Raw genomic sequence first — 22,710 nt, 5'->3', positions numbered from 1 at the left:
CTTAACTTTGTGTTGGAAAAGCTCACCCCCCCCCCTTTGAACCTGTAGCTTCAGCAGAGTTAAAATTCCTATTTTGAAAGACAGCCTTGCTTCTGGCCATCCCTTCAGCTAGAATAGTATCAGAGCTGCAAGCGCTCATGGCTGTAGAGCCCTTTATCATTTTCCATGCTGACAGGGTCTCCCTCAGGACTAACCCATCCTTCATGCCTAAAGTGGTGTCCAGTGTGGCTCTCAACCAATCCATTCATTTGCCCTCCTTTTTCCCTACCCACAAAACAAGGGGGGAAAGGATTCTGCACTCTAGATGTGCACAGACAGCTCATATTCTATCTGGACAGGACTAAATCTTTTAGAAAAATTGATCAGTTGCTAGTCAGCTTTGCAGCAGGGGCAGAGGGCAAGGCCATGTTCAAACAGTCTCCAAATGGATAGCGCACTGCATCGATTTCTGCTACAAACAGCATGGGCAACCACCCCCAAAGGGGGTCAGGACACATTCCACCAGGGCAGCCTCCACCTCTGCAGCTTTTCTCAGAGGGGTCCCCACCAGGGACATCCTGGAGGCTGCAACATGGACATCTGTTCATACCTTTAAGCATTACCACCTGCCTATCTTCCCAAATCCAGAGCAGACTTTGCCACCACAGTCTTGCAGGGCATGCTAGCCAGCCCCGCATTCTTCTTGACTGCCTCTACCCTTTTTGTTCAGCTTTGGGATTCCACCCAAATGTGAAGACCAACAGTGAAACACCAAGAACATAATACAGTTCTGTACACTTACCATAAATGTAGATGTTCGAGTGTATTCACTGTTGCAGTCCTAGATGTTCTTCGTGTTTCACTGTTGCAGTCATTACATTTGGGTTATCTGCTTGCAGTAGCCCTCAGCCGGCCTGATTAACAAAGTCTTGGGTCCTGCGTCGATTATTGTCCCTTCTTCCATGATGTCAGATCATCAGGGGTATAAAACAAGCAGCCAACCCCATTACCTCAGTCTTTCTTGTCGTGCGGTGTCCGATGCAGAAGCAGTTCGCAAGTGCCGGTCGGCCGACTCCTGAAATTTTCGTTTTCGAGTTTCAGAATCGAAGTCTTCAACTAAAGCCAAGTACCCCATTGGGGAAACTTTTTTTCTTGCTACTTACTGATGGCAGTAAAAGTTAGTAATTGCATTACTTGTGGAAAGCAAATGCCTCACAAAGATTTTCATTCCTACTGTATTCCTTGCTTAGGCCCTGACCACGACGTACCTTGCTCTCTGTTTTGTGCTTTATTTAATCAGCGCACTATCTGTCTTCTGTATATTTTCGCCTCTAAATATTTTGGTTCTCTGTTTAATTATCCAGAAATGTCATCGGTTTGCCATCTGACTACCAGGATTCCGAAAAAATGCAAAGAAAAAGACAGATGGGCCGCATAGGTCCAAAGCTGCTGACGCTTCTAAGCCAGTCGCAAGTTCGCCGGTACTCAGTGAGGCGCTTTCGCAACCCCTGATATCCGCAACTTCTGATTTGCAGGCCTCTACTGAAACCCATTTTAGTCCGGCATGCTGCGAGATGCTTCAACTTTGGAACTTGCGGATGTCTCTAGCTTGGATGGGTCCGGAGCCGCTGTACAGGCACTGGGTTCTGAGGGTGTATTCAGCCTACGGACTTGCATATTAAACCAATGCCTCCTTCATTTAGGCCTAAATCTCGAACCATGCCTAAGTAACCGATGCCCAGGCCACATGCTCAGGCCTCTATGCCTAAAAAACAAATTATAAGAATGGCTGAAGATCTTGTACCTCTAATCAGGGGAAGCCAACCTCCCCCTTCTAAGAGACCTAGGACTGAAGTTTGAGACTTCTGACCAGGATTCCAATTTTTCCGATTCTTCTGATGATCTGGAATTGGCCCTTATCTACTTATGGGTATTCTGATGCAGAGGACTCTGTTCCCTCTGCTTCCTCTCCAGAGGAATTTTCTTTTGGTGGAACCTTACGTACTCTAAATATTTCCACTGGGAAAGCCAGGATTTTTCTGATTCAAAAAAGAGGCTTAGGGATTTCTTACTCCTGCCTCCACATAGGTCTTTAGCTATACCTCCTGTACTAGACATTGTTGATGCTTTTTTGGAGTCTAGTTTGGCCCCTGATTCTTTGCCGCCTGCTCCCAGGAAACCTGACTGATATTACAGGGTTCCTGATTCACACCAGTTCCTTTTTAAAAATCCTATTGCGGATCCAGAGACTATTTCACAGGGACCCAAGGGCATTAAGGCTTCTACTGCTAAAAATCCTACCCCTTCTGTTAGAGACTCCAGGGCACTGGATAGATGGGGTAAGAAGGTTTACACTTCTGCAACCTTGGCCATTAGGGCTTTAAACTGCCAGTTTCATATGTTAAAATATCAACAACATGTTATTGGATTGCTTAAACAGAAAATAATGCTGATTCCTGGCTGTGCTGAAAATAAAGAATTACAGGATTTAATGCCTTCTGCTGAACAGGTTGGAAAACATGCTGTACAATGTGGATTTGCTTCATTAGAGGCCTCTTGCAGGGCTGCTGTTACTGGATCGGTGCTCAGAAGGCATGCTTGGCTTAAGGAGCAATCTTTGCCTGATCATGTTAAAGCTAAACTGTTAGATGCTCCTTTAAATCAGGACCGCCTGCTTGGCAACAAGGCTGAGGAAGTTCTTAAAAAGATGGAAACTAAAGCTAAATCTATGCAAACTGTTAAAGATTTCTTACAAGTTTAGCCTCCTAGATTTAGTAGGCACTGGCCTTCTAAGAATTGGTCCTTTCCAGCCCTTTCCATGTCTTCTCTAGCCAAACCCAGACACAGCAGAAAACCTAGGTTTCAGTCCCAGGGGACACACAAGACTAAGCAGTGGGGGGTTTCCTCACCCAAATCTGGGGAGTGGTAAGACTCCCCCCTATGGAAAACTATCTCAATGACCTGCTTTTAAAACTTCCAAGCACTTTGCAACTGAATGCTCCTTTAGGCGGAAAGATTGGTCTGCAGGCCAAAAACTGGGAACTCCTTACCCAGGACAAACTGGGTTTTAAATAGTGTCCCAAGGATACAGATTTCACTTCCACACATTACCAAAACCAAGCGGTTGACCAGATCTACCCCCAAATCAGTGGGCAGAGGCCCAAAATCAAGTACTCTCTCTCTTAAGCATAGGGACTATTCAGTTGGTACCAGAAGAGGAAAAGGGGCAAGGTTTCTATTTGAGACTTTTCCTGGTACCCAGAAAAAGCAATACGTGGCGTCCTATCCTGGACCTTTCTACTCATAAACAACTTTCTGGTGATTCCAAAATTCAAAATGCGGACTCTTCACCAGCTGCTTGCTATGCTAGGCAAAGATGCATGGTTGGCAACACTAGACTTAAAAGAAGCATACCTGCACATCCCTACCAAGGAGTCTTGCAGAAGATGCCTACGCTTCAAAGCAGGCTGCATGCACTTTCAGTTCTCTGCACTGCCTTTTGTCTTATCTACTGTGCCCAGGGTATTCACAAAGTGCCTAGCTCCAGTCATTGCATTTTGTAGGCAAAGAAACATTCAGATATACCCATACCTGGACGATTGTCTAATTCAGGCAGAAAGCCATGACATACCTTTGAATCATCTGGCCTTTGTTCAAAGGGTACTGACTTGTCTGGGTACACCATAAACGAAAATAAATCACACCTGGTACCCTGTCAATAAATTATATTCCTGGGAGCAAGCCTGAATACAACTTCCCAGATGGCTTTCCTCACACAAGAGAAACAGATTCATTTGAAAACCTACTTCAAGCCAGTGGCCACAAAAACCCACTTCTCTGCAAGGCAAATACTGCAAGCCTTGGGGTTCATGGCCTCCTGCGTTCTTCTAATTGCATATGAGGAAACTACAATGGTATCTCAAAAGCCTATAATGTCAACATTCACAGGATGTAGAAGCAATGATTCCGATCATACCTTGCCTACGCCTAGAGTTCCTTTGGTGGGCAGAGGCCTGCCACTAAAGCAAGGGACTACCATTCACACTACCCCCTGCCACCCAAACCTTAACAGACGCATCAGACTATGCATGCGGGCTCACCTGGCAGGGAAGTGCATTCAGGGCGAATGGAACCCAAGTCAAATGCACCTGCACATAAATCAAAAGGAAATGTTAGCTGTACAGAATGCTCTGACAACCTTCAAGGACCACATTCTTCCAGGACAACTAATGGTAAAGACGGACAACACCACTGTCATGTGGTACATAAACAAGCAGGGGGTACACATTATTACCCCCTCTGCAGACTAGCCATGGCATTGTGGAACACAGCCTGTATTCCTAACAAGCTAACTTGGAAAGTGGATGCTCTATCCTTCAGCTGGAAAAAACTGTCAGTTTATGCCTTTCCTCCTCTGCTCTCCAAGGTACTACTAAAGATCAAACAGGACAAGCCAAGTACGATTTTAATTGCACCGGACGGGCCACGCCAACACTGGTAACCCCCTCTTGCGCAGTGTGCCACGCTTGGCTCCATGGCACCTGCCTCAGTCTCCTTCCCGGTTGTCTCAGCAGGAGAACCAGATTCTGCACCCTCAGCTGCAAACCCTGAACCTAGCAGCCTGGCTAATTACCTAATCTCTCCTTTACCGTCCCTCAGTAAATCAGTGATGGATATAATTTTAGAGGCAAGGAGGCCTAGTACTAGGAAATCTTATGCTGCAAAATGGAAAAGATTTTTTGCCTGGAACCAGTCTCAAGGGATGAGCGCAGCAGTGCCCAATTTACCTCAGATTCTACAGTACTTGACTGAGATGCTTCATAAGGGCTTGTCCTTTTCCTCCATCAAAATTCATGCCTTAGCCATTTCAGCTCATTATAGCACAGATCCTCCCCTTTTCTCTCACCCACTGCTCAAGCAGATGTTCTTTGTGTTTCACTGTTGCAGTCATTACATTTGGGTTATCTGCTTGCAGGCAGCCCTCAGTCGGCCTGATTAACAAAGTCTTGGGTGCTGTGTCGGTTGCTGTCCCTCCTTCCATGATGTCCGGTCATCAGGGGTATAAAACATGCAGCAGACCCCATTACATCAGTCTTTCTTGACGTGCGGTGCCCGAAGCAGAAGCAGTTTGCAAGTGCCAGTCAGCTGACTCGTGAAATTTTAGTTTTCAAGTTTCCGAACCAAAGTCTTCCAACTAAAGCTAAGTACCCCGTTGGGAAAACTTTTTTTATTGCTCCTTACCGATGTCTGTAAAAGTTAATAATTGAATTACTTGTGGAAAGCAAATACCTCAAAGATTTTCAGACTTACTGTATTCCTTGCCTAGGCCCTGACCACGATATACCTTGCTGTCAGTTTTGTGCTTTATTTAATCAGCGCACTGTCTGTATATTTTCGCCTCTAAATATTTCAGTTTTCTGTTTAATTATCCAGAAATGTCATCTGTTAGCCATCCGACTACCAGGATTTCGAAAAATTGCAAAGATAAAGACAGGCTGCCGTCCAAAACTGGCGATGTTGCTTCTCGTAAGCCAGTCCACCAGTACTAAGTGAGGCGCTTTTGCAGCCGCCGATACCCACTACATCTGATTCGCAGGCCTCTACTGAGACCCATTCGGAGTCCGATATGCCGCGAGATGCTTCAACTAAGGAACCTGCGGATGTCTCTACCTTGGATGGGTCCGGAGCCTCTGTGGAGGCACCGGCTTCTGAGGGTGTATTCAGGCCTACAGACTTGCATATTAAACCGACACCTCCTCCTTTACTTAGGCATAAATCTTGATCCATGGTTAAAAACAGACACCCAGGCCACATGCTCAGGCCTCTATGCCTAAAAAACAAATAAGAATGGCTGAATATCTAAAAACTCTAATCAGGGGTAGCCAACCCCCCCCCCCACCCCACCCCACCCCACTCCAAGAGGACTGGGATTGAAGTTGATTATGAATCTTCTGATCAGGATTCTGTTTTTCCTGATTCTTCTGATGGTTTGGATTTGCCCTTATCTACTTATGAAGATTCTGATGCAGAGGACTCCATTCCCTTTGCTTCCCCTCCTGAGGACTTTTCTTTTGGGGAAACCTTGCATACTCTAAAGGAACATTTCCATTGGGAAAGCCAGGATTTTTCGGATTCAAAAACAGAGGCTTAGGGATTTCCTTCTACTACCTCAACATAGGTCTTTAGCTATTCCTCCTGTACTAGACATTGTTGATGCTTTTTTGGAATCTAGTTTGGCCCCCTGATTCCCTGCCTCCTACTCCCAGAAAACCTGACTGATACTGCAGGGTCCCAGAGTCCCACAACTTATTTTTTAAAAATCCTATTGCAGATCCAGAGACTATTTCACAGGGGCCCAAGGGCATTAAGGCTTCTACTGCTAAAAGTCCTACCCCTTCTGATAAGAGACTCCAGGGTGCTGGATAGATGGGGTAAGAAGGTTTACACTTATGCAAACTTGACCATTAAGGCTTTAAACTGCCAGTTTCATATGTTAAAGTATCAGCAACATGTCATTGGACTGCTTAAACAGAAAATTATGTTGATTCCTGACTGAGTGTAAAAGAAAAAAATACTGTATTTAATTCATTCTGCTGAGCAAGCTGGAAAACATACTTTGCAATGTGGGTTTGATTCATTAGAGGCCTCTTGCAGGGCTGCTGTTACTGAGTCTGTGCTCAGAAGGCATGCTTGGCTTAAGGAGCAGTCCTTTGCCTGATCATGTTAAAGCTAAATTTTTGGATGGTCTTTTAAGTCAGGACTGCCTGTTTGGCAACAAGGCTGAGGAAGTTCTTAAAAAGATGGAAGATGAAGCCAAATCTATGCAAACTGTTAAAGATTTTTTACAAGTTCAACCTCCTAGATTTAGTAGGCACTGGCCCTCTAAGAATTGGTCCTTTCCAGCCCCTTCCAGGACTTCTCAAGCCAGACCCAAACATGGCAAAAGCCCCAAGGTTCAGTCCCAGGGGGGACACCGAATTAAGCAGTGGGGGGCCTCCACTTCCAAATCTGGGAATAAGACCCCTCCCTATGGTAAACTGTCTCAATGACTTTCTTTTAGAATTTCCAAGCACTTATCAACTGTGACTGCCCCTTTGGGGGGAAAGATTGCTCTTCTTGCAAAGAATTGGGAACTCATTACCCAGGACAGATGGGTTTTAAATATAGTGTCCCAGGGATACAGACTTCACTTCCACACGTTGCCAACACCAAGCGGGTGGCCAGACCTACCCCCCCCCCCCCAAATCAGTAGGCAGAGGCCCAAAAGCAAGTACTTTCTCTCTTAACCATGGGGGCTATTCAACTGGTACTAGAAGAGGAAAAGGGACAAGGTTTCTACTAGAGACTTTTCCTGGTACCCAGAAAAGGCAATTCATGGCGTCCTATCCTTGACCTGTCTTTTCTAAACACCTTTTTGGAGATTCTAGAATTCAAGATGCTGACTCTTCACCAATTACTTTCTCTGCTTGGCAAAATGCCTGGTTGGCAACATTAGATTTTAAAAGAAGCATACCTGCACATTCCCAATCAGGAAATTTTGCAGAAGATACCTACGCTTCAAAGCAGGCTACACGCACAGTCAATTCTCTTCACTGCCCTTTGGCTCTTCTACTGCACCCAGGGTATTCACAAAGTGCCTAACTCCAGTTATTGCATTTTGCAGGCAAAGAAATTTTCAAATATACCCATACCTGGGCGATTGTCTTATTCAGGCAGAAAGCCAAGACATGCGTTTGGATCATCTGGCCTTTGTACAAATGGTTCTAACTTGTCTGGAGTACACCATAAACGAAATGAAGTCGCACCTGGTACCCTGTCGGCAAATTGTATTCCTGGGAGCAAGCTTAAATACAACTTCCCAGATGGCTTACCTCACGCCAGAGAAACAAATTCATTTGACAACCTACTTCAAACAAGTGGCCACAAAAACCCTGCTGTCGGCAAGACAAATACTGCAAGCCTTGCAGTTCATGGTCGCCTGCTTTATTCTAATTCCATATGCAAGACTGCATACGAGGAAACTACAGTGATATCTAAAAAGCCTATGGTGTCAACATTCTCAATACCTGGAAACAATGATTCCTGTCATTCCTTGCCTACGGCTAGAGTTCCTTTTGGTGGGCAGAGGCCTGCCACCAAAACAAGGGACTACCTTTCACACCACCCTCTGCTGCCCAAACCCTAATGGACGCATCAGACTGTGCATGGGGGGCTCACCTGGCAGGGAAGTGCATTCAGGGCAAATGGAACCCAAGTCAAATGCACCTGCACATCAATCAAAAAGAAATGTTAGCTGTACAGAATGCTCTGACAACCTTCAAGGACCACATTCTTCCAGGACAACTAGTGGTAAAGATGGACAAAAGCACTGTTATGTGGTACATGAACAAGCAGTGTGGGGTACACATTCTTACCCCCTCTGCAGGCTAGCCATGGCATTGTGGAACACAGCCTTGAGCTACCAAGTGCACCTAGAAGCTCAATTCCTGCCAGGAAAATTAAATACATTTGCAGACGGACTAAGCAGAAACCTCATGGACCCACACGAGTAGAAACTGGAACCAAGGATTTTCAACATGTTGACTGGCAAATGGGGGAGCCCAGATATAGACCTGTTTGCCTCCCCCCAGAATTACCAATTGGACACATTTTGCACAAGGACTCCTCACAAACAAGCCTGGAAAGTGGATCCTTTGTCCTTCAGCTAATAACTTATCAGTCTATGCCTTCCCCCCTCTGCCTCTGCTCTCCAAAGTACTACTAAAACTCAAACCGGACAAACCAAGAATGATTTTGATTGCTCCAGACTGGCTGCGCCAACACTGGTACCCCTTCCTGCGCAGTGTCATGATTATCTCCATGGCACCTGCCTCAGACTCCTTCCCTGCTGTCTCAGCAGGAGAACCAGATTCTACACCCTCAGCTTCTAACACTGAACTTTGCAGCCTGGCTAATTACTTAATCTCTCTCCTTTACCATCCCTCAGCAAACCTGTGATGGATATCATTTTAGAGGCAAGGAGACCTAGTACTAGAAAATCTTACGCTGAAAAATGGAAAAGATTCTGTGCGTGGAACCAATCTCAAGGGGTGAGCACAGCCGCTCCCATTTTACCTCTGATTTTACAATACTTGACCGAGCTGCTTCACAAGGGCCTGTCTTTTTCCTCCATTAAAATCCACTCCTCAGCCATTTCAGCTCATTATAACACAGAACCTCCCCTCTTCTCTCATCCACTGCTCAAGCAGTTCCTCAGAGGGGCCAAAAAATTGAGACCACCCAGGAGAGCTCCAACCCCAGCCTGGGACCTTAACTTTGTCTTGTAGAAACTCACACTACCTCCTTTTGAGCCAGCTGCTACTGCAGACTTAAAATTTCTTTCTTGGAAAACAGCTTTCCTTTTAGCAATCACTTCAGCTAGAAGAGTATCTGAATTACAGGCCCTTATGGCAGTGGAGTCTCATCATCTTTCATGCGTACGGGGTGTCCCTCAGAACCAATCCATCCTTCATGCCCAAGGTGGTATCCAGTGTGGCTCTTAATCAGTCCATTCATTTGCCAACCTTTTTTCTCAATCCACAGAATAACGGGGAAACTGATGCTGCATTCCTTTGATGTGCACAGACAACTTAGATTCTACTTGGACAGGACTAAACCTCAAAGGAAATCTGAACAACTGCTGGTTGCATGTGCTGCAGGGGCAGAGGGGAAGGCTATTTCAAAGCAAACCATTTCTAAATGGAGAGGCCATTGCATTAATTTCTGCTATAAGCACCACGGAAAACCTATCCCCCAGCGGATCAGACCTCACTCCACCAGGGCTGCATCTACCTCTACTGCCTTTCTCAGAGGCATCCCTTCCAGGGACATCCTAGAAGCTGCTACCTGGAATTCTGTACATACTTTCACCAAGCATTATCATTTGCCAAGTTTCTCTAAATCCAGAGCTGGCTTTGCCACTGCAGTCTTGCAGGGCCTTATAGCTGGCCCTGTTACTATCTAAATTCCTCCTCCCAACCGTAGCTTTGGGAATCTACCCAAATGTAATGACTACAACAGTGAAACACGAAGAACATGGTACAGTTGTGTACACTTACCATAAATGTAGATGTTAGAGTGTATTCACTGTTGCAGTCCTGGTTACCCTCCCTCTAGCCTCCTAACTTCTTTTGGATATACCTCTACTTTCCTTTACTATGCTTAAAAGCCTTTTTGGTGTATTAGCTTTTTTGTTGGAGGTATATCTGTGTGCTTTTATATTTAGTTGCTTCCAATTAGGGGGGCAGCTGACATCGGGGGCAAGAAAAACTGATGTAATGGCGTCGGCTGCATGTTTTATACCCCTGACGACCTGATGTCATGGAAGAGAAGGGGCAGCAACCGATGCAGGACCTAAGACTTTTTTAATCAGGCCGACTGAGGGCTACCTGCAAGCAGATAACCCAAATGTAATGACTGCAACTGTGAATACACTCGAACTTCTACATTTATGGTAAGTGTACACAACTGTACTTTTCCCATCTGTAGATGCAAGCTTCTTTTGAAAAAATGGATGGGGTGAAATTTTTTTTTATGTGGATGGGGACTCTGTTTCACACAAGTGGTATCCTCTGCGAAATATACCTGTCCCTACAAACTGTTTTGATGATGCAGAAGAGGTTTAGATCCCTAGACTGAGTATTTTTGATGCTGTTTTACTTGCTGATGCGCAGTACGTCTGTCAGTAATAACTCTGAAGATGCCATACATGGGGGGAAGACAGGTCACCGCTTAGTCTGTAGGACACAAAGCATAGTGACAGGGCTTTGACTCAATCCATGTAAGACATGTTTAGGCCTTGTATCCTTATAGTAAGGTACCTGTGGGCATTCTAGTTCCTGCATTTGTCTGGGTTAAGTACATGTCACACGGAGCAATTATATTCAGTAATTGTCCTAATGAGGGATGAGTAAAGGGGGCAATGACATCCCTAGATCTAGATTCAATCCATTTATTTTTTAAGCTGTGAGATATAGAAGGACTTTCTTACAACAGTAGATGCATGTTGGTCAAAAATTAGGTCACTGCCAACAAATGTACCTATGTTCTGAATTATGTGAACGATGGGTAGCTTGAGGTATAACTTCCCAGCACAGGCTCACTCTACAGGAATCCTACATTTCATCTGAGCAAAATTTTGCTTCAAACAAAACTGAGCAAGACCAGGGCAAGACTCTAACTAATGGAAACTATATCAGGGGGTCTTTCAAGATTTGGTCCATCTGTGGGGTCTTGCTCAAGTAAAACCCATTTGCTTCCTGTCTGAAAAATCAACTGGCAGTATTCTGTTCTAGGGCTCCCTGCAGAAAGGCTTGGAAGACTGATAACTTTTCTTTTCTTTGGACAGCAGTGTTCCTGCATGCTTTTCCACCAGCATTCAGGATAATTTGAAAGGTTCAGAGGGAATCCCCCAAAGTCATTGTCATGAATCTCTCCTGGCCCAGGCAGCCGTGGTTCTCCCTTGTTAGAAATGACCCAGGGGCATTACTACAAGCTTTCTCACAGAATGGGTCTACTCGCACATGAACAGGGGTGTTTGATGCACCCTGATTTCAGTCCTCTTCCACTGACTGTCTTGAGGATTAGGGTCCCAGTTCTGTTTAGGCACTTGTTTACTAAGGATGTGCAGCAGGTACTAATTGTGAGAAGAAAGCCTGCTTACTAGAAAGCCACATATCGGCACCGACGAGAATACCTTTTCCATTTGCTAACAACACAACCAGCATCCATTCAGGGCTAATTGTTCTCTGGCTTTACAGTGTTCGTGTGAGTTAAGGTACCATAGCCTTTGTCTATCCAGGTTCATTTATCGGCCATTTCAGTACGTCTGCCCATGGATTCTCCTCTTTCAAGTCAGTCTGTCAAAATGTTCTTGAAAAGGGTTTTGCATTAGAGGCCTCCAAATAAACTGGTGGGTCCTAAATTTTGTGCAAGATACGCTAACACTTGTTTCCCTTGAACCAGCTAATCTGGCTGACTTGAGGTTCTTTACATGGAAAACTATTTTGCTTATTCTGAACGGTATCCGAGTTGCAAGCTCTTAGTGAGTCAACCCTACCTCATTTTTTTTTTTTAATAGGGACAGGGTTTCTTTGAGAATTAATCCTTTTTATGTCTAAAATATAATCAGTTTACTTTAAACCTTACTATCCATCTCCCTGTTTTCTTTCCTGAACCTGAAAATGAATGAGAAATGATACTCCATACCTTGGATTTCCACAGACTACAACTGTACAGTCTTGTCGGAATTAAATATTTTACATCATTAGATTGTTCATTACTTGTGAAGGTAAGAAGTGACGACCTGTGTCAAAACAGACCATTTCCAAATGGGTGTCCAAGGCTGTTACCTTTTGTTATACTGACAGTGACAGATTTATTCCAGACAGGGTCTAGGCCCTGTCTATCAGGGCTTTGGTTTCATCTGTGTATTTTTGGAAAGAGTTGGATTCCAGAAGAGTTCTAGAAGCTGCTACTTGGCCCTGTATACTTACTTTTAACAAAGCATTATAACCTTGACTCCTCTTGTAGGTGTAGATCAAGTTTTGCTGGGACCATTCTCCAGGAGCTCTTGAACCATTCTTCCTCTTCCCAGATATTGTTAGCTATGGTAATTTACCCATATAGCTAAGGCTGTAGCAGCAGTGATCAATACAAAGAACATAGTACAGCTGTGTAAGTCGAGCTTACCATGACAGTAGATGTTCGAAGGATCACTGCTTCATTAGCCACCCCCCCCCCCCATCCCCCTTGTTTTTGGTATTTTTTTTATGTCAGGGTGTGGAAATTTTATTTTTTGTTGTTCCTACCATTGTCCTTTAGGGCACAGCCTCCCTCTTTCTGTTGACAGGAAAGCTCTGAAGGGCTTCAAGCCCAAATTTGTCTTTTAGTCAGCTTATCTTAAGCTGCTTAATAGTTTAGGTGCGTGAAAGGTGCCCTGAAGCTTTAGAATCTGGCTGCTTTAGCTGTTTAGCTTTTTCTTTACCTGAAGACTTCTCCATATTTTATTGGGGCCTAATAGGAGAGTGTGGGACCAGCCAGGGGACCAGCCATTCCTTCCTGACTTGTGGCGATACCTTCACTTGCTAAAGGAGAGGGGGTTGTACATATTTTTGAGCATGGAAGTTATGAAAAACTGTACAAAGAGGATAGCTGTCTGGAAGAAGATCCCTAGCTCTTACCCATTGCAGAAGGACGTGATTGTATATTTTAAGTATTCCTGTAATTTAATCTTTATAAGAATAAATTTAGCACATTTTCATTCACACTGTTCATGCTAGTTAGCCGTACAAAGCTGAATGGCTCAAGTAAGACTTCTGTGATTATATACCTTGATGCTAATATAGAATTGTTTTTCTTAATCATTCTGTTTCCACCAAGTTCAGGAATCTGTGCTTTGGTTTGAAAGTCACTTGGTTGCATTGGTTAGCTTAAGTGATTGTGGCATAATGCACAGGTTTAAATGAATGTGTTCCATGTTTAGCTAAAATGAATACATAGTAAACATTTTTAGGCTGACCTGTATTTTGCTTGTCCACAGATATTGAAGTGTGTGTTTGGCTATTGGTGTTATTTAGAGGGTATGTGTAGTCCTTTGTCTCTGCAAAGTTTGACTTAAAGTAACACATTTTTGTATTGTTTTCTTAGTGCATTTCAGTCTGCTGTGACTGCTGCTGGCATGGAGTTTCGCTCAGACAAACTGTGGGAGATGTTTGTTGAATGGGAAAAAGAACAAGGAGAACTGAAGACCGTCACCGCTATTTATGACAGAGTGATGACCACTCCAACGCAGCTGTATCACACACATTTTGAAAAGTAAGCATTTGAGTAGTACCATTTCTTTCTGAAAATAAAATTTGCACCGAGCTATAGTACACTGTGTAAGTAATTTCTTCTGGAATCATTGAATTCACCTGTGCAGTTCACCAGTTATTTATTTTTTTGGAATCTGAAGAGAGAAGGATTCTGCATTTCATGAAGCAGACTGAAGTAGTGCTTTGGAATTTTGGTGTAACTTCAGTCTAAACAGATGCTACTGTTCTGAACTTTAGCTTAGTCGGCCGTCAAGAGGCACGTTAATGATAATGTTTTGCATTTACAATTAATGGCTTCATATCTATGTAGGAAAATTGCTTTTTTGAGTTTGTCTGATCATGTTAAGGCAGAGCTCCTTCAGATTTTCTTTGGACCTCATACTGAGAAGGTGTTTGAGACTAGTCTATTAAGGGAAGACAATGAAATAGGTCATGAAACTCTACCTTTCCCTAACCGAGAGTTGCAACAGGAGCTACCTTAGTAAGTCTTAACCCTGTGCCTTTGTTGTGCACTTAATACACCAGTCTAGAGCCAGTATAATCTTTCTACAAGAAACTCATTTGACCAACGAACAATGGGACAAAGATTTCGAAAGAAAATGGATTAAGCAAATAATTTCTGCTGGTAATCATACCAATTCCAAAGGGACAGCTATTCTAATTAAAGAATCATTTAACAGGGAAATTATAAGCTTTAAAATCGATACAGATAGTAGATGGTGTCTGTTCTTGCCTGTACCCCCATATAAACAAACATAACAGTTTTCTAAGTATATACGGCCCTTGTTTTAATCAACAAAAATGTTTCTGTGGTATCTGTAATTTGCTACTTTCCCAAAACATTACTTTATTAGAGGTGATTGGAACACCCTTGTAAACCCTGCCACTGACTGCTCAAATAAATCTAGAAAACAATCACCACAAATAACTTTAACCATGGAAGAATTAGTAAATGACTTCAACCTAATTGATCCTTACAAATTTCTGGAACAAGTTAATCCGTCTAATACATATACGCTTCCTATAGGGCTTGGTCTCAAATTGATTTCTTCCTAGTTTCTGACTACTCTAACCAAATTCCCAAATTTGATAAGGAAGTGAGATCAATTTCTGACCACTCAAAAATCTCAGTTACCATAAACCCCTCATATGTAAAAACAAACAAGCATGGTTATGATAATTGGTCTTTAAATCCAAATTTACTAAGGAAGGAGGAGGTAGCCGAAGAAATCAACATAATCTTAACTCAACTCTAACAGGACTTAACACCATCCCTTTAGACATAATGTGGGTGGTTACTAAAGCTACGATTAGAGGTCTTCTCATTCAAAAAGCCTGAATTTATAAAAAAAAAAAATAGAAAAACAGAGTTGGAAAACAAATTCAATGATTTTGAGCTAAAACTACAAAATAAATACTCCCCTGAACTTGAAGCAAAAATGAAAAATATCCAAAAAGAAATCTACACTTTCTATCTAAAAGTCTACCTAGAACCTCTCCTACTCCTTTTTACCCAGAAAACATACCATCATATTCCCAGAGTAAATAACATCGAACTTTAAATATACAGCCTTTGTGGACCACCTAAATATCTACTTTGAACTACCCAATACAGACCTTACAGACCTACATAAAATCTTAAACTCCCTTGATGCTTTTTTAGCATTACTAACTGCCAGATAAATACATCAAAATCCTTTATCTTCCCCATTAACCCTGTAATCAAAAAAGAATCGTACTTTCCCAACACAAACTTTCCAATTAATGAACCTTAAATATTTGCATACAAACTTTGCCCATACCCTTGAGGAATTAACAGAAACTCAACCTTCATAAAACATGGAAACAAATAGTCAGATGTAGATAGATGGAAGAACATAAATCTACCCCCCTTATCTAAGGCAGCAATTATTAAGGAGAACATCCTCCCCAGGATCCTTTTCTAGTTAAATTCCATTAATCTTAAAATTCCAAATAACTACTTCCAAAAAATCAAAACAGCCTTATCAAAATTCATATGATTCCCAAAGACAACTTGAATGTGTTATGGAAAATTTAATATTTCCTAAAGACAAGGAAGGGCTGGGTCTTCCAGACTTCAAATTATATTACTTGGTTATTAATGCCAGTCATTTGATTAAAATTTCCAATTGTGTTAAAATATGATTCAAACATGTAAGCTCTATACATATCAGTCCTAAAGCTTTACCTTGTATTCACCCTAGTAATACGGTCATATCCAAGGTTCACCCTTTGATTAAAAACAAAATCTCTTCCTTTTGTAATTTAATTCTATCTTTACAACTCGATAAAGCACTAGAACTCCTACAACCCATGCATATGAACCTCGATTTGGTAATGAGTAACAAAATGATTGACCTTAGCAATTTTCCACAATTAAAAAATATTACAATATGGAAATTGATATACACGGGCAGTCTCACTTTGGACCAACTAAGGAAAACCTTAGACACAACAAGGAAATGTTACCCTCTGCTTAACCAGCATAGATCTCTGTAATTAAAATGAAATTCCCAAACACGAATATTGGTGATCAGGAGATGAAAACAATCCTAACAGTCATAAATACCTTATCCTGTAAATCTAAAATGATCTCTCAAATATATAGGCTTGTATCACAAATTAGAAATCAATCTTCGGTCCTCTATTCCAATTATTGGACAGATATTGACAGTAATATCTCAATTGGTCAGAAAAATGAAGCAGTACGTAACTCGTTAAAATTAATCTCTTTTAACAACTTAATATATACCTAAATCATAGTAAATAACTCTTACCACACTCCAGCTGTCCTAAATCAATTTGGATGCAAGTATTCTCAAACCTGCCCTTTTTACCCAGTCCTGAATGCTGATATACTACATTTTTCTGGAGCTGTAAGACAGTTTATAAGTTATGGTGCTCTCAGAATAAGGCTCGAAAAGATGGGCTATGAAAAGACCACATTCTCATGGAGAACTACAGTCGTACACATAACCCCTAAATCACTCACCAGGCTATGCAAACATGTTTTAATAACAGATGTAATGGGATCCTATCTCGCCTACATTCACAACAGATGGGCGGCTCCGACTCGGCAACTAATACACTAGCACGAAGTCTCTCATTGGCTGGGCTACTCCCTATCCCAGGATGCACTACACCTGCTTCCCCAGATCTCGTTTGCCGCTTAACAAGCTGGACGTGGTCTCGACTTGGCTGGAGCTAAGTGGTTATTTTTACCTTATTGGTCCTTGACCTAGGGAATTTTTGTCCATATTAACCAAACAGCTGTTTTAACAGCTATTTCTTGCTATTTCTGATTGTTTTTTTGTTGAGTGCTTGTTTCCAGAAATTTAATTTGTTCAGTCGGGCAAGGCCCGTTTAAGTTAGAGGGCCTTTGCCCTACCTTTGAGTGCTAATTGGTTTTATTAACTTTTGGTTAGTTGTTTTTCGGGCAAAGCCCGTTTAAATTAGAGGGCTTTGGGCCGTTTAATTTGTTTCAAATTGTTGTGAGGTAAACTTTCACCAGTACTCGCGCCAGTGTGTCTCGCGCTTTTCAGTTGGCGCTTTTTGTGTATAGTGCTATACTTGTTGTGGTAGAGTAGTATTTCCTTAGAGTTTGTACTTGTTGTGGCCTGTATCATGTCTAAGGAACAAAAGTCAGGTTTTAAAAAATGCACTCGGTGCAAATATAAAATGTCCATTACAGACAGTCATTCAGTATGTGTTTATTGTTTGGGGCCAAAACATCTGCAAGAGACTTGTAGCGTCTGTCATGCGTTCTCATCTAGAGTTCTTCAAGAACGCAAGAACAAATTAATATTGAAAGGGCTTATCAAGCCTTCTTTTGAGGAAGCCTTAGATCTTCCTGTTGCTTCCAAAAAGAAAAGATCGTCGGCTCCGACAAGTCCGTCTGAGCCGACTTCTAAAAAGACAAAATTGACCTCTTCTTCCTCAGCTCCACTGACTTCGGGGCCGAGGGTCGAAGAGTCTGCCTCGATACCTCCTACCTCGGCTCCATTGCCTTCGGAGCCGCAAGTTGGAGTATCGAGAGGTGAATCACCTCCATCGGTTCCAATGGCTTCGGAGCCGGTGGAAGTGTGCAGCTCAGACTCTTCCCCCTCGGCTCCGAAGAAGGCTCCTTCGGTGCCGATGGTGGTCCATGCGGTGGTGGAGTCGGCGCCGATAGCATTGGAGCCGTTTCGGAGCCGGTCCCCTTCTCTCTCGGAGCCGAGAGGAAAGTCTTCTCGATTGTCTACCTCCTCTAAATCATCGAGACTTTCAGATTCGGACCTGGATAGGGTTTTACAGAGGCTATTCCAATCTCCAGTGTTTACTAAATTGGTCTCGGCTCCAGCACAGTTAGCTTCGGAGCCGATCCCCCCTCCAACACATTTGATTCCTCCTCCAACCTCCTCGGAGCCATTGGAGTCGGTGGTGGTGGAGCAAAGCGGAGCCATACGGTCGGAGCAGAGACCCCTTCGAGGTCTCTCGGTTCCGACTGTGCTTCCTACCCTGTCCTCCGGTTCAGGGTTTGGTACTGCGACCTCTTCAGCCGGGCCCGAGGGGAACACTTTGGGACTGGGTGCTTCGGTGCCTAGTCTTCCTCTCGGAGCATCGGCTGCTGGAATTCCCAGTGCCATCGTGGCCTCTAGACCAGTGACCTCCTTGGATTCTGGAGGTCCGGCCTTTGAGGCCATGAGGAGCGCTGGCCATGCCTTTGCCGGTTCAGCAAGATTCTACCTCACCGTCCCTAGATTTGGAGACTGGTGCCTCTGTTGTGTTGCAGCCCCCCGGCAGCGGGGCCCCAGGGCCTGAGGATACCCCCATCGGGGGTTCCCTTCTTCCGGGTGGTCCGTCCGAAACTGCTTCGGACGAACCCCCACGGAAGAAATTGTGTAAGAGGAAGCACGTAGACTCCCAAGATGAGTCTGTTACATCGGATACTGACCTCGATGACGCAGAAGGGTCCCCCAAATCATCTTCGGATGATATCTCCTTCTCAGATATCTTGGAGATTCTGAGACAGAGAGGTGACTGGCAAGCCAAAACCCCTTCAGCTGAGGAGTCAGTCTTCCTCAAGGCCTTTGGGGCCCAGCCTTCTGCCTCCTGGGTGTCTCCGCCCTTCGATGAACTCCTTGATTTGGTTTCTCGAAGGGCGTGGGAACATCCTGATTCTGTGGAACCGGTGCCTGCGAGGCCCAATAAATTTTTGTCAGCCCCCAGAAGGAGTTTCTCACAAAGGGTGTGCCTGTAGATACTTTGGTGGTGGCTTCTGCCACACAGCAGGACGTGGCAGAGGCTTCGACGTCTATTCATCCTCCTAATAAGGATTCTAGGAGCATGGATAGGTACGTGAAGCGTACCCTCTCTTCAGCGGCCTTTGCCTTACGGTCGCTGAACTACTTATGTCATTTTACGAGGCTCCAAAGGGATCTTCTCAAAGAGCTAAATGACTCTCTTGTTGGTAACCTACCTGAGGCGCTGGCCCCGACTGTTGGCGCACAGATGACTACCCTCTTTTCTATTGTTAACTCGTCCATGAGGCTCATTTCATATGCAGCCGAAGGGGCGAGTAGAGCAGCGGGAACAGGCGTTGCCCTCAGGAGACAAGCCTGGTTACGCTTGTGTTCGTTCGCGGAGGCCTTCAAGTCCGACGCCCCCTTTGATGGGTCATCTTTGTTTGGACCCAAGGTGAAGGACACACTAACTCGGTGCGAGCAGGAGGGCAAGACTTTGACTGCTGTTGGGGCCCGATTTTCCGCTCCTTCTAGGCCTTACCCCAAGGCTGGGAGAGGAGGGAAAATGTGGTTTAGAAAATCTCAGAAGTCTTTCCCTACTCCACCCAGTGATTCCCCCTCCAGAGGCGGGGATTTTGAAGACGCCGCCCCAGAGGTAGCAGAGGCCCACGTAACTCTGGAGACCGCGATTCCTTTCGTGGTTCTTCATACAACCAGCGTTCCTGAGTTGTTGCCCGACTGTGCAACTCCGGAGCCAGTCGGGGGTCGCTTTGCGGCGCACCCACAAGCTTGGGAATCCATAACAAGCGATCAGTGGGTGCTTCGCATTATTACCGGAGGATATATCATCCCCTTCAGCAAACCCCCCCTTTCTTTAAGGGAAATCCCGGACGTACCACCCAGTCAGCGGGATCAGGCAGCATTAGAGGTTTCAAAGCTGCTAGAAAAGAGCCATCCAGCCTGTCCCCATCGACCAGATCGGATCAGGAACTTACTCAAAATTATTTTTGGTACCAAAAAAGACAGGGGACTTCAGGCCCATTTTGGACCTCAGTTCATTGAATCGTTTCGTAAAGAAGTCCAAATTCCGAATGGTCACTCTTCAATCTATTCTTCCTTTGCTGGAAAAAGATGCATGGATGTGCTCCATAGATCTCCAGGACGCTTACTATCACATTCCCATAGCTCAAGAGTCCAGGAGACATTTACGCTTCCGCCTCTGAGTCAGTCATTTCCAATTCCGAGCACTGCCCTTTGGTCTCACCACAGCCCCCAGGGTGTTCAACAAGTGTCTGGCAGTGGTAACTGCTCACCTGAGAAGTCTGGGATTCCAGGTGTTTCCTTATCTAGACGACTGGCTCCTTACTGCCACCTCCGAGCATCTACTACTCCAAGTGCTCAGAGCCACGTTCACCTTGGGCCGTTTCTTGGGGATCACGTTCAATTTGCAAAAATCTGTACTACAGCCATCTCAGCGTATTACTTTCATAGGCGCAGACTTAGACACAAAAAGAATGCGGTACTTTTTACCGGCACCAAGAATTCAGGAGTTACAAGATCAAGTCAAATCCTGTCTCCCCTACAAAGAGCTCCGCCCATCGGATCCTACAACTGTTGGGCTCGATGGCATCGACCATACTTTTAGTTCCCTTGGCCAGACTTCACATGCGAATTTTACAATGGCTACTGTCGGTTCAATGGTCTTATCAGGAACTTCCCTTGAACCACTTAATCATAATCACGGAAAGTTGCCGTCGAGATCTGCATTGGTGGCTTCTCCAATCAAATCTCGACCAGGGGCGACCCTTTATACCTCAACGTCCTGTTGCCACTGTGACTACGGACGCCTCCCAGGTAGGGTGGGGGGGGGTCATTACCTGGACAGGTCGGTCCAAGGCACATGGCAGATCCAGGATACGCATTTGCATATCAATGTCCTGGAGATGAGAGCGGTACTATTGGTACTCCAAGCTCTCCATCACGCTCTCCCACAGGGCCCGATTACTATCCTATCCGACAACATGTCGGTGGTGTGGTACATAAACAAGCAAGGTGGAACCAGGTCTTACCCACTATGCAGAGAAGCCATGAGACTTTGGCACTGGGCGGTAGCTACCAACCGCTTTCTAATGGCAACGCACATACCGGGGAAGTCCAATGTGATTGCGGACAGATTAAGCAGGACCATTCTTTTACCCCACAAGTGGTCCCTCAACCAGGGTATAGCTGCGAAAATCTTCGACAGATGGGGTCTTCCTTGCTGCGACCTGTTTGCCAGCCCTCACAATGCGAAATGCAAAGAGTTCTTCACACTGTTTCCTTCTCAGGGACAGATTCCCAGGGATGCTCTGACTCACATTTGGCCCCCCGGTCTTCTCTACGCCTGGCGTCGGTTGCCGCTTCTGCCGAGGGTGATACAGAAGGCCATTTACATGGAGAGCGAGATGATTTTGATTGCCCCGCACTGGCCTCGTCAAGTTTGGTTTCCTTTCCTACAGAGGCATGCGATAGAAGGTCCATGGTTTCTGGATCCGGTGCCAGACCTGTTGACTCATCAGTCAGGACGGCTTCATCCGTCTCTCAGGTCCCTGAAGTTGGCAGCATGGTTACTCCACTTCCATCCTTAGTCCGAGACAATGCTCTTTCGCCGGACGTGGTCCACATACTGTCTTCTTCTCATAAACCTTCCACCATCAAACTTTATTCCAGTAAATGGAAAAGGTTTGCCTTCTGTGCTCAAGAACGGGGTATAGATCCTCTCACTGCACCAGTATCGGAGGTTCTGAATTTTCTGGCCTCCCTTTTGCAGTCGGGCTCTTCAGTTTCTACCATTAAGGTTCAGTTAGCGGCGATCTCTAATTTTCATGCTTCATTTGAACCTTCATTGATGTCTCACAAACTTTGTAAGGCTTTCCTTAAAGGGGCTTGGCTCCTTAGGCCTCATTTATCTCATCCTGTCCCCCCTTGGGATTTGAATATGGTTCTTGCTGCCCTAACTGCCCGTCCTTTCGAACCAGCTGCTACTTGTGATTTAAAATTTCTGTCTTGGAAAACGGCCTTTTTAGTAGCCATTACATCTGCTAGGCGAGTTTCAGAACTTCAAGCTCTTTGTTCTGATCCTCCCTATTTGATTTTTCACAAGCATAGAGTTTCATTGAAATTAAACCCTGCATTTATACCAAAAGTGGCCTCCTCTTTCTGTATTCAACAAACTATAGAACTCCCTGTCTTTTTCCCAGAATTCTCTAATAACGCAGAATATACTTTGCATCAGTTGGACGTACATAGACAACTGCTTTTATTTGAATAGAACCGCTCAAACGCTGAAATCAAATCAATTGTTTGTTTCCTTTGCAGTGAACAAATTGGGTCAACCAGTAACAAAACCTCCATATCTAAATGGATTAAAGATTGTATCATTTTCTTTATTCACAGGCTAACAAAGACCTTCCCTTTCCAGTCAAGGCTCATTCTACCAGGGCAATGGCTACTTCCGTAGCTTTTCACTCCAAGTTATCAATAGATGATATTTGTGCTGCGGCAACCTGGACTTCTCCGCACACTTTCATTTCTCATTACAAATTGGATGTGGTTTCTCGAGGCAGAGCTTCCTTTGGTTCCACAGTTCTCAGGAG

General features: G+C 44.4%; 1 protein-coding gene across 1 annotated transcript in view; it reads left to right on the top strand.

Annotated features, from left to right (window-relative positions):
* The window catches only part of LOC122805303 (pre-mRNA-processing factor 39-like), a 1,105,266-nt gene that overhangs the window by 373,967 nt on the left and 708,589 nt on the right, over positions 1–22,710 (top strand). The window contains exon 5 of the mRNA XM_044075391.1: positions 13,666–13,833. Within this exon, the coding sequence (XP_043931326.1) occupies positions 13,666–13,833 (168 nt within the window). The remainder of the gene's footprint in view (positions 1–13,665; positions 13,834–22,710) is intronic.

Source organism: Protopterus annectens, chromosome 6.part1, assembly GCF_019279795.1.
Source record: "Protopterus annectens isolate FY-2018-M chromosome 6.part1, PAN1.0, whole genome shotgun sequence".
Classification (NCBI taxonomy): Eukaryota; Metazoa; Chordata; order Ceratodontiformes; family Protopteridae; genus Protopterus; species Protopterus annectens.
Note: the sequence above shows the minus strand (reverse complement) of the source record. Positions and strands in the feature narration are given on the sequence as shown.